The sequence below is a fragment of the Pecten maximus genome, chromosome 1 (genome assembly GCF_902652985.1).
Source record: "Pecten maximus chromosome 1, xPecMax1.1, whole genome shotgun sequence".
Lineage (NCBI taxonomy): Eukaryota > Metazoa > Mollusca > Bivalvia > Pectinida > Pectinidae > Pecten > Pecten maximus.
This window is the reverse complement of record NC_047015.1, coordinates 5,716,195-5,731,087: the sequence shown is the minus strand read 5'-3', so window position 1 is coordinate 5,731,087 and position 14,893 is coordinate 5,716,195. Positions and strand designations below refer to the sequence as shown.

Sequence of the window (14,893 nt, the reverse complement as noted above, 5' to 3'; positions counted from 1 at the left end):
AAACTGACGTTAAAGGAGTTTCAAACTGACATTGTAGGAAGTATCAACTGCCGTTTTAGGGAGTCTCAAACTGACGTTTTAGGGAGTATCAAACTGACGTTTTAGGGAGTATCAAACTAACGTTTTAAGGAGTATTAAATTAACGTTTTAGGGAGTATCAACTGCCGTTTTAGGGAGTATCGAACTGATGTGTCAGGGAGTATCAAACTGACGTTTAAGTTAGTATCAAACTGACGTTTTAGTTAGTATTAAACTAACGTTTTAGGGAGTATCAAACTGACATTTTAGGAAGTATCGAACTGACGTTTTAGGGAGTATCAACTGCCGTTTTAGGGAGTATCAAACTGACGTTAAAGTTGGTATCAAACTGACATTGTAGGAAGTATCAACTGACGTTTTAGGGAGTATCAACTGACGTTTGTTAGTATCAAACTGACGTTTTAGTTAGTATTAAACTAACGTTTAAAGGAGTATCAAACTGACGTTTTAGGGAGTATCGAACTGACGTTTTAGGGAGTATCAAACTGACATTTTAGGGATTATCAAACTAACGTTAAAGTTAGTATCAAACTGACGTTTAAGTTAGTATCAAACTGACGTTTTAGGGAGTATTAAACTAACGTTTAAAGGAGTATCAAACTGACGTTTTAGGGAGTATCAAACTGACGTTTTAGGGAGTATCAACTGCCGTTTTAGGGAGTATCAACTGACGTTTAAGTTAGTATCAAACTGACGTTTTAGTTAGTATTAAACTAACGTTTTAGGGAGTATCAAACTGACATTTTAGGAAGTATCGAACTGACGTTTTAGGGAATATCAAACTGACGTTTTAGGGATTATCAAACTAACGTTTTAGGGAGTATCAAACTGACGTTTTAAGGTGTATCTAACTGACGTTTTAGGGAGTATCAAACTGACGTTTTAAGGAGTATCAAACTGACGTTTTAAGGAGTATCAAACTGACGTTTTAGGGATAACTTGGTATCTTTATCTTGGTTCTTTATTGATATGGTTTAAAACTTTACTGTAACAATCAATTCTGATTGCGTTTTGAGAATTAAAGTTTGTTATCACAATTTCTTAAAAAAAGTTCTAGAGGGATATTTGTCAAACTTCATGGTCTTTAAATGTACTATTTCAATTAAGATTTTTAGTCAGAAAAAAAGGCATACATGCAGCCATCTCGAATTTTCCTAAATGAGCTTTGTTATCGCTTTTTCTTGAAAAACACTGAAGGGATATTTCTCTAATTTGATATGTAGGTTCCCCTTGGTCCCTAGTAACATTTGGAAATCAATCGGAAATCCTACTGATCATATCAGATATCAAATTAATAAGAAAAAAGGAAAAAAGAAGGGGGAAATAGAGAGCAGATCAGTCTGACATCGAACCAATAAAGACCATTCAATAGTGGGCGCCATGATCCCTTTCGGATCGCTTGTTTTCGGCTTTCAGATATACGCAAGCATATATAATATCGTAATTTGAATGGTATACAGTGTATGTGTGTGCATGTTAGTGCACTTGGACATGCTAAATGTAGAATTAGACCCATCAGAAGAAGGTTCAAGTTGTGCTCAGATTACATCAGATACATTATCTCACGTTAGAGTTCATCCGGCCGTTTTATCAGGAAAAATTACCAATACATGTAACGGTTCATCATGAAAGAGACCTTCAGAATACGAAAGTTTGGCACGCTTATAGTAAAACTCTGGCTCCCGGGTAATACAACTGTTAAAGACCCCATATATTATCAGGAGACAAAAGATCAACAATTAAGATATATGTGTGTATAGTCTATCTTTAGAATAAGGATGAGGTCGATTAATAAGTAAACTCTACATTCTTTTCTGCCATACTGTTTCCCTTCTTTATGTCTTCCTTTCTATGTATGATGATTTCGGAATTTGATTTTGTGTAATGTCAGCACGTTAGTAAGGGATTCGGTACACATTTAGACTCATTGATACCCAGTGTTTATTTCATATACTTTCAGTACCCAGGGATGATATATCAATTGTTTATTTCATATACTTTCAGTACCTGGGGATTAGATAGCCTTTGTTTAATTTACATACTTTCAGTACCTATTGATGATATCCTCAATGTTTATTTTATATACTTTCAGTACCTGGAGATGAGATATCTATTGTTTATTTATATACTTTCAGTACCTGGGGACGAGATATCCATTGTTTATTATATATACTTTCAGTAACTGGAGATGAGATATCCATTGTTTATTTTATATACTTTCAGTATCTGGGGATGAGATATCCATTGTTTATTTATATACTTTCAGTACCTGGAGATGAGATATCCATTGTTTATTTATATACTTTCAGTACCTGGAGATGAGATATCCATTGTTTATTATATATACTTTCAGTAACTGGAGATGGGATATCCATTGTTTATTATATATACTTTCAGTAACTGGAGATGAGATATCCATTGTTTATTTATATACTTTCAGTACCTGGAGATGAGATATCCATTGTTTATTATATATACTTTCAGTAACTGGAGATGAGATATCCATTGTTTATTATATATACTTTCAGTACCTGGAGATGATATATCCATTGTTTATTTATATACTTTCAGTACCTGGAGATGAGGTATCCATTGTTTATTTTATATACTTTCAGTACCTGGAGATGAGATATCCATTGTTTATTTTATATACTTTCAGTACCTGGATATGATATCCATTGTTTATTTATATACTTTCAGTACCTGGAGATGAGATATCCATTGTTTATTATATATACTTTCAGTACCTGGAGATGAGATATCCATTGTTTATTTATATACTTTCAGTACCTGGAGATGAGATATCCAATGTTTATTATATATACTTTCAGTACCTGGAAATGATATCCATTGTTTATTTTATATATTTTCAGTACCTGGAGATGAGATATCCATTGTTTATTTTATATACTTTCAGTACCTGGAGATGAGATATCCATTGTTTATTTTATATACTTTCAGTACCTGAAAATGATATCCATTGTTTATTTTATATACTTTCAGTACCTGGAAATGATATCCATTGTTTATTTTATATACTTTCAGTACCTGGAGATGAGATATCCATTGTTTATTTTATATACTTTCAGTACCTGGAGATGAGATATCCATTGTTTATTTTATATACTTTCAGTACCTGGAGATGAGATATCCATTGTTTATTTTATATACTTTCAGTACCTGGAGATGAGATATCCATTGTTTATTTATATAGTTTCAGTACCTGGAGATGAGATATCCATTGTTTATTTTATATACTTTCAGTACCTGGAGATGATATCCATTGTTTATTTATATACTTTCAGTACCTGGAGATGATATATCCTTTGTTTATTTTATATACTTTCAGTACCTGGAGATGAGATATCCATTGTTATTTTATATACTTTCAGTACCTGGAGATGATATCTATTGTTTATTTTATATACTTTCAGTACCTGGAGATGAGATATCCATTGTTATTTTATATACTTTTAGTACCTGGAGATGATATCTATTGTTTATTTTCTATACTTTCAGTACCTGGAGATGAGATATCCATTGTTTATTTATATACTTTCAGTACCTGGGGATGAGATATCCATTGTTATTTTATATACTTTCAGTACCTGGGGATGAGATATCCATTGTTATTTTATATACTTTCAGTACCTGGAGATGATATATCCATTGTTATTTTATATACTTTCAGTACCTGGGGATGAGATATCCATTGTTTATTTATATACTTTCAGTACCTGGAGATGATATCCATTGTTATTTTATATACTTTCAGTACCTGGGGATGAGATATCCATTGTTTATTTTATATACTTTCAGTACCTGGGGATGATATATCTATTGTTTATTTATATACTTTCAGTACCTGGAGATGATATCCATTGTTTATTTTATATACTTTCAGTACCTGGGGATGAGATATCCATTGTTTATTTTATATACTTTCAGTACCTGGAGATGAGATATCCATTGTTTATTTTATATACTTTCAGTACCTGGAGATGATATATCAATTGTTTATTTATATACTTTCAGTACCTGGAGATGAGATATCCATTGTGTATTTTATATACTTTCAGTACCTGGAGATGAGATATCCATTGTTTATTTTATATACTTTCAGTACCTGGAGATGTGATATCCAATGTTTATTATATATACTTTCAGTACCTGGAAATGAGATTTGGTAGACCTACACGATCACTCATATCCATTGTTTACGTCATTCAGATGGTGAGTTTTTTTTTACATCTAGGTTTTTACATGTTTATATTTTTACGTGATTCCAGACCTGTATCTTTTGATTTAGATCCAGTTCGCTGGATGATTTAGTTCGGTAATAGTTTTAATAGTATAAAAGTATAAGATTCGCCTGATATATGATGACTTCCGAACTTTTCGGGGCTACGTCCCGATCGACGTAGCGTAGAATACGTTCGGCCATTACCGCAGGCTCCAAAAGAGGGGATCGGTCAGACTTTTCGAGCCTGTGATTATGGTCAGTTTCAGGATATCAATAAAACGTAGTCTATATCAGTATGTTTACATTTATATCATATATCTATAGTCCCATGACATTCCTTTGTATTGTCAGGTGTGTATAACAATAGGTCACTCACAATACAATGTATAATCCATTACATATGTATACTGATATCGAATGTTACACAATAAAACACGTATCACACCGTATCACACTATACAATACCTCACACATCAAATAATTGCAGGATGGTGTCCTCACACCTAACAATACTTTGTACCAGTATAACACTCAACACAGATTACAATCATATAATGATATTATATACAGTATTACACTTAACACACAATACAATCATACAATGATATTATATACAGTATTACACTCAACACAATACAATCATACAATGATATTATATACAGTATTACACTCAACACACAATACAATCATACAATGATATTATATACAGTATAACACTCAACACACAATACAATACTACAATGGTATTATATACAGTATTACACTCAAACACAATACAACGATATTATATACAGTATTACACTCAAACACAATACAATACTACAATGATATTATATACAGTATTACACTCAACACACAATACAATCATATAATGATGTTATATACAGTATTACACTCAACACACAATACAATCATACAATGATATTATATACAGTATTACACTCAACACACAATACAATCATACAACGATATTATATACAGTATTACACTCAACACAATACAATCATACTATGATATTATATACAGTATTACACTCAACACACAATACAATACTACAATGATGTTATATACAGTATTACACTCAACACACAATACAATACTACAATGATATTATATACAATATTACATTCAACACACAATACAATCATACAATGATATTATATACAGTATTACACTCAACACAATACAATCATACAATGATATTATATACAGTATTACACTCAAACACACAATACAATCATACAATGATATTATATACAGTATTACACTCAACACAATACAATCATACAATATTATATACAGTATTACACTCAACACACAATACAATCATACAATGATATTATATACAGTATAACACTCAACACACAATACAATCATGCAATGATATTATATACAGTATAACACTCAACACACAATACAATCATACAATGATATTATATACAGTATTACACTCAACACACAATACAATCATACAATGATATTATATACAGTATTACACTCAACACAAAATACAATCATACAATGATATTATATACAGTATTACACTCAACACACAATACAATCATACAATGATATTATATACAGTATTACACTCCACACACATTACAATCATACAATGATATTATATACAGTATTACACTCAAACACACAACATAATCATACAATGATATTATATACAGTATTACACTCAACACATTACAATCATACAATAATATTATATACAGTATTACACTCAAACACACAATACAATCATACAATGATATTTTATACAGTATTACACTCAAACACAATACAATCATACAATGATATTATATACAGTATTACACTCAACACACAATACAATCATACAATGATATTATATACAGTATTACACTCAAACACACAATACAATCATACAATGATATTATATACAGTATTACACTCAACACACAATACAATCATACAATGATATTATATACAGTATTACACTCAACACAATACAATCATACAATGATATTATATACAGTATTACACTCAACACACAATACAATCATACAATGATATTATATACAGTATAACACTCAACACACAATACAATCATGCAATGATATTATATACAGTATAACACTCAACACACAATACAATCATACAATGATATTATATACAGTATTACACTCAACACACAATACAATCATACAATGATATTATATACAGTATTACACTCAACACAAAATACAATCATACAATATTATATACAGTATTACACTCAACACACAATACAATCATACAATGATGTTACATACAGTATTACACTCAACACACAATACAATCATACAATGATGTTATATACAGTATTACACTCAACACACAATACAATCATACAATGATATTATATACAGTATTACACTCAACACACAATACAATCATACAATGATGTTACATACAGTATTACACTCAACACACAATACAATCATACAATGATATTATATACAGTATTACACTCAACACACAATACAATCATACAATTATATTATATACAGTATTACACTCAGCACACAATACAATCATACAATGATATTATATACAGTATTACACTCAACACACAATACAATCATACAATGATATTATATACAGTATTACACTCAACACACATTACAATCATACAATGATTTTATATACAGTATTACACTTAAACACAATACAATACTACAATGATATTATTTACAGTATTACACTCAACATACAATACAATCATACAATGATATTATATACAGTATTACACTTAAACACAATACAATCATACAATTATATTATATACAGTATTACACTCAGCACACAATACAATCATGCAATGATATTATATACAGTATTACACTCAACACACAATACAATCATACAATGTTATATACAGTATTACACTCAACACACAATACAATCATACAATGATATTATATACAGTATTACACTCAACACACAATACAATACTACAATGATGTTATATACAGTATTACACTCAACACACAATACAATACTACAATGATATTATATACAATATTACATTCAACACACAATACAATCATACAATGATATTATATACAGTATTACACTCAACACAATACAATCATACAATGATATTATATACAGTATTACACTCAAACACACAATACAATCATACAATGATATTATATACAGTATTACACTCAACACAATACAATCATACAATATTATATACAGTATTACACTCAACACACAATACAATCATACAATGATATTATATACAGTATAACACTCAACACACAATACAATCATGCAATGATATTATATACAGTATAACACTCAACACACAATACAATCATACAATGATATTATATACAGTATTACACTCAACACACAATACAATCATACAATGATATTATATACAGTATTACACTCAACACACAATACAATCATACAATGATATTATATACAGTATTACACTCAACACACAATACAATCATACAATGATATTATATACAGTATTACACTCCACACACATTACAATCATACAATGATATTATATACAGTATTACACTCAAACACACAACATAATCATACAATGATATTATATACAGTATTACACTCAACACATTACAATCATACAATAATATTATATACAGTATTACACTCAAACACACAATACAATCATACAATGATATTTTATACAGTATTACACTCAAACACAATACAATCATACAATGATATTATATACAGTATTACACTCAACACACAATACAATCATACAATGATATTATATACAGTATTACACTCAAACACACAATACAATCATACAATGATATTATATACAGTATTACACTCAACACACAATACAATCATACAATGATATTATATACAGTATTACACTCAACACAATACAATCATACAATGATATTATATACAGTATTACACTCAACACACAATACAATCATACAATGTTATTATATACAGTATAACACTCAACACACAATACAATCATGCAATGATATTATATACAGTATAACACTCAACACACAATACAATCATACAATGATATTATATACAGTATTACACTCAACACACAATACAATCATACAATGATATTATATACAGTATTACACTCAACACAAAATACAATCATACAATATTATATACAGTATTACACTCAACACACAATACAATCATACAATGATGTTACATACAGTATTACACTCAACACACAATACAATCATACAATGATGTTATATACAGTATTACACTCAACACACAATACAATCATACAATGATATTATATACAGTATTACACTCAACACACAATACAATCATACAATGATGTTACATACAGTATTACACTCAACACACAATACAATCATACAATGATATTATATACAGTATTACACTCAACACACAATACAATCATACAATTATATTATATACAGTATTACACTCAGCACACAATACAATCATACAATGATATTATATACAGTATTACACTCAACACACAATACAATCATACAATGATATTATATACAGTATTACACTCAACACACATTACAATCATACAATGATTTTATATACAGTATTACACTTAAACACAATACAATACTACAATGATATTATTTACAGTATTACACTCAACATACAATACAATCATACAATGATATTATATACAGTATTACACTTAAACACAATACAATCATACAATTATATTATATACAGTATTACACTCAGCACACAATACAATCATGCAATGATATTATATACAGTATTACACTCAACACACAATACAATCATACAATGTTATATACAGTATTACACTCAACACACAATACAATCATACAATGATATTATATACAGTATTACACTCAACATACAATAAAATCATACGATGGTATTATATACAGTATTACACTCAACATACAATACAATCATACTATGATATTATATACAGTATTACACTCAACACATTACAATCATACAATGATATTATATACAGTATTACACTCAACACACAATACAATCATACAATGATATTATATACAGTATTACACTCAACCCATTACAATCATACAATGATATTAAATATAGTATTACACTCAACACAATACTATCATACAATGATATTATATACAGTATTACACTCAACACACAATACAATCATACAATGATATTATATACAGTGTTATACTCAACATACAATACAATGATATTATATACAGTATTACACTCAACACACAATACAATCATACAATGATATTATATACAGTATTACACTCAACACACAATACAATCATACAATGATATTATATACAGTATTACACTATACACAATACAATCATACAATGATATTATATACAGTATAACACTCAACACACAATACAATACTACAATGATATTATATACAGTATTACACAACACAATCCAAGCATACAATGATATATACAGTATTACGCTCAACACACATTACAATCATACAATGATATTATATATAGTATTACACTCAACACATTACAATCATACAATGATATTATATACAGTATTACACTCAACACACAATGCAATGATATTATATACAGTATTACACTCAACACAATCCAAGCATACAATGATATTATATACAGTATTACACTCAACACACAATACAATCATACAATTATATTATATACAGTATTACACTCAGCACACAATACAATCATACAATGATATTATATACAGTATTACACTCAACACACAATACAATCATACAATGATATTATATACAGTATTACACTCAACACACATTACAATCATACAGTGATTTTATATACAGTATTACACTTAAACACAATACAATACTACAATGATATTATTTACAGTATTACACTCAACATACAATACAATCATACAATGATATTATATACAGTATTACACTTAAACACAATACAATCATACAATTATATTATATACAGTATTACACTCAGCACACAATACAATCATGCAATGATATTATATACAGTATTACACTCAACACACAATACAATCATACAATGTTATATACAGTATTACACTCAACACACAATACAATCATACAATGATATTATATACAGTATTACACTCAACATACAATAAAATCATACGATGGTATTATATACAGTATTACACTCAACATACAATACAATCATACAATGATATTATATACAGTATTACACTCAACACATTACAATCATACAATGATATTATATACAGTATTACACTCAACACACAATACAATCATACAATGATATTATATACAGTATTACACTCAACCCATTACAATCATACAATGATATTATATATAGTATTACACTCAACACAATACTATCATACAATGATATTATATACAGTATTACACTCAACACACAATACAATCATACAATGATATTATATACAGTGTTATACTCAACATACAATACAATGATATTATATACAGTATTACACTCAACACACAATACAATCATACAATGATATTATATACAGTATTACACTCAACACACAATACAATCATACAATGATATTATATACAGTATTACACTATACACAATACAATCATACAATGATATTATATACAGTATAACACTCAACACACAATACAATACTACAATGATATTATATACAGTATTACACAACACAATCCAAGCATACAATGATATATACAGTATTACGCTCAACACACATTACAATCATACAATGATATTATATATAGTATTACACTCAACACATTACAATCATACAATGATATTATATACAGTATTACACTCAACACACAATGCAATGATATTATATACAGTATTACACTCAACACAATCCAAGCATACAATGATATTATATACAGTATTACACTCAACACACAATACAATCATACAATGATATTATATACAGTATTACACTCAACACACAATACAATCATACAATGATATTATATACAGTATTACAATCAACACACAACACAATCATACAATGATATTATATACAGTATTACTCAATATACAATACAATGATATTATATACAGTATTACACTCAAACGCACAATACAATACTACAATGATATTATATACAGTATTACACTCAACACACAATAGAATCATACAATGATATTATATGCAGTATTACACTCAACACACAATACAATCATACAATGATATTATATACATTATTACACTCAACATACAATACAATCATACAATGATATTATATACAGTATTACACTCAACATACAATACAATCATACAATGATATTATATACAGTATTACACTCAACACACAATACAATCGTACAATGATATTATATACAGTATTACACTCAAACACACAGTACAACCATACAATGATATTATATACAGTATTACACTCAACACACAATACAATCATACAATGATATTATATACATTATTACACTCAACATACAATGCAATTATATAATAATGTTATATACAGTATTACACTCAACATACAGTACAACCATACAATGATATTTTATACAGTATTACATTCAGCACACAATACAATCATACAATGATGTTATATACAGTATTACACTCAACACACAATACAATTATATAATGATATTATATACAGTATTACACTCAACACAATACTATCATACAATGATATTATATACAGTATTACACTCAACACACAATACAATCATACAATGATATTATATACAGTATTATACTCAACATACAATACAATGATATTATATACAGTATTACACTCAACACACAATACAATCATACAATGATATCATATACAGTATTACACTCAACACACAATACAATCATACAATGATATTATATACAGTATTACACTACACACAATACAATCATACAATGATATTATATACAGTATAACACTCAACACACAATACAATACTACAATGATATTATATACAATATTACACTCAACACACAATACAATCATACAATGATATTATATACAGTATTACACAACACAATCCAAGCATACAATGATATTATATACAGTATTACATACAACACACAATACAATCATACAATGATGTTATATACAGTATTACACTCAACACACAATACAACCATACAATGATATTATATACAGTATAACACTCAACACACAATACAATCATACAATGATATTATATACAGTATAACACTCAACACACAATACAATCATACAATGATATTATATACAGTATTACACTCAACACACAATACAACCATACAATGATATTATATACAGTATAACACTCAACACACAATACAATCATACAATGATATTATATACAGTATTACACTCAACACACAATACAACCATACAATGATATTATATACAGTATTACACTCAACATACAATACAATACTACAATGATATTATATACAGTATAACACTCAACATACAATACAATACTACAATGATATTATATACAGTATTACACTCAACATACAATACAACCATACAATGATATTATATACAGTATTACACTCAACACACAATACAATCATACAATGATAGTACATACAGTATTACACTCAACACACAATACAACCATACAATGATATTATATACAGTATTACACTCAACACACAATAGAAGCATACAATGATATTATATACAGTATTACACTCAACACACAATACAACCATACAATGATATTATATACAGTATTACACTCAACACACAATGCAGTCATACAATGATATTATATACAGTATAACACTCCATATACAATACAATACTACAATGTTGTTATATACAGTATTACACTAAACACATTACAATCATACAATGATATTATATACAGTATTACACCCAACGCACAATATAATCATACAATGTTATTATATACAGTATTACACTCAACACAATACAACATACAATGATGTTATATACAGTATAACACCCATTACTACATCGATAACATGCCACGACTTAACTGGCAGTATACACATGTTAAAGTGTACCCGGAACAAAAAACGATATTCAAATATGATATTCTATGTAACTACCAAAGAAGAAACGAGGTCAACGGCTTTGGGTTTCAGATGTGTTTTCGAGAAAAATCGAAATTACTCTAAAACTAAAGTCGCTATGAAAGTCGGACTTTCAGCATTTTTAGTTTCATCCTAAATCACATTTTTTAAGCTCAACATAGCAAATCGTTCCTGGTACACTTTAATGATAAAATATCACATAACACACGTATGCCTGGTATAACCAGATGACACATTTTGTATTGATGATATTCGTGTATTACTTTAGTAGCTTTTCAAGTAATTGTACTAACAAAGCTAAAATTGATATGTTTTTTTCAAATTTCATACCAAAAGAACCCTGTCGTTTTATGGACATGTGACATGTTTGTTTTACGTTTAAAGACAACAGCATCACGTACCTTTCTTGTCTGTATCCCCAGGTGCTGTACATGTCCATCGTTCTGTATGCCCCGTCACTCGCCATGAATGCTGGTAATGTATGCTGAAATGACTTAAAATGTATTGTGTAGAATTTACCATATGAACATGTTTTAAAGAGTTGCATTTCTGTTATTCTAGAAAAACATCAAATCGATATCACCACAGTCGAGTGCTTCTTATCTTACATTAATTTTCTTAAATATTGCAGCATCTGGATTGGGTTATAAACTGTACTGTAGTCAAAACTAGGGTATAGTTGTGTATTGTGATACAAACTGTACTGTAGTCAAAACTAGGGTATAGTTGTGTATTGGGATATATACTGTACTGTAGTCAAAACTAGGGTATAGTTGTGTATTGTGATACAAACTGTACTGTAGTCAAAACTAGGGTATAGTTGTGTATTGTGATACAAACTGTACTGTAGTCAAAACTAGGGTATAGTTGTGTATTGTGATTCATTGATCTACATATAAGGTGAATTTTAACTTTCATTTTTGAGAAATAAATTCGTATCTGTTCTTTCCTTTCTGACTTGGTATCGGAGGTTTACTTTTATGAATGAAATCCTTAACGTGAGGGTTTTATCAAATGCATCTCAGCCATTTTTGTGTCAAAGAAAAAGAACGTTCCTTCTTTGGCGAATATTTTTAGTATAAATAACCAATCATATTGATGTATTGTGACCGGTTCTATGTTGTGTGGATCTGTCTGGTCATGGTTAATAACCAATCATATTGATGTGTTGTGACCGGCCAATTGTTGTTGTGTGCTGTTCGGCATTTACGAGGGTTGATTGATATGTTGTGAGCCTCGTATTAAAGGAGGTACCCAAGGATGTCCTTTTAAGTCCTACTATTCTCTGACCTTATAGGGCCGTGTACCCAAGGACTTGTCTCATTTGGTTAGTTTATATCGATGAGGTAGCACTCTAAAGTAAACAGGACAAGCAGCTTTTGCAAAATGGACAAAATCGGTTAGGGTTAGGGTAAAGAGTCTGGCATTGCCATGGCTGTCATTCACGATTGTGGCTTTAAATTGATTGGGCATCCGCCTTATTCACATGATCTCGCTTCATCAGACTTTCATCTATTTCCAAAACTGAAAACATTTATTTCAGGCACCCTAACCCTAACCCTAACATGCAGTGGATGACTTTCTGACCAGTCAAGTAAAGGCCTTCTTAAAAAGTGGCATTGAAGCCCAGTG

At 29.0% G+C, this 14,893-nt stretch overlaps 1 protein-coding gene across 1 annotated transcript in view; it reads left to right on the top strand.

Moving 5' to 3' along the window:
• The window catches only part of LOC117323180 (sodium-coupled monocarboxylate transporter 2-like), a 56,845-nt gene that overhangs the window by 18,833 nt on the left and 23,119 nt on the right, over window positions 1-14,893 (top strand). Inside the window, exons 2-3 of the mRNA XM_033878233.1 lie at window positions 4,207-4,272; window positions 13,684-13,735. Coding sequence (XP_033734124.1) covers window positions 4,207-4,272; window positions 13,684-13,735 — 118 coding nt within the window. The remainder of the gene's footprint in view (window positions 1-4,206; window positions 4,273-13,683; window positions 13,736-14,893) is intronic.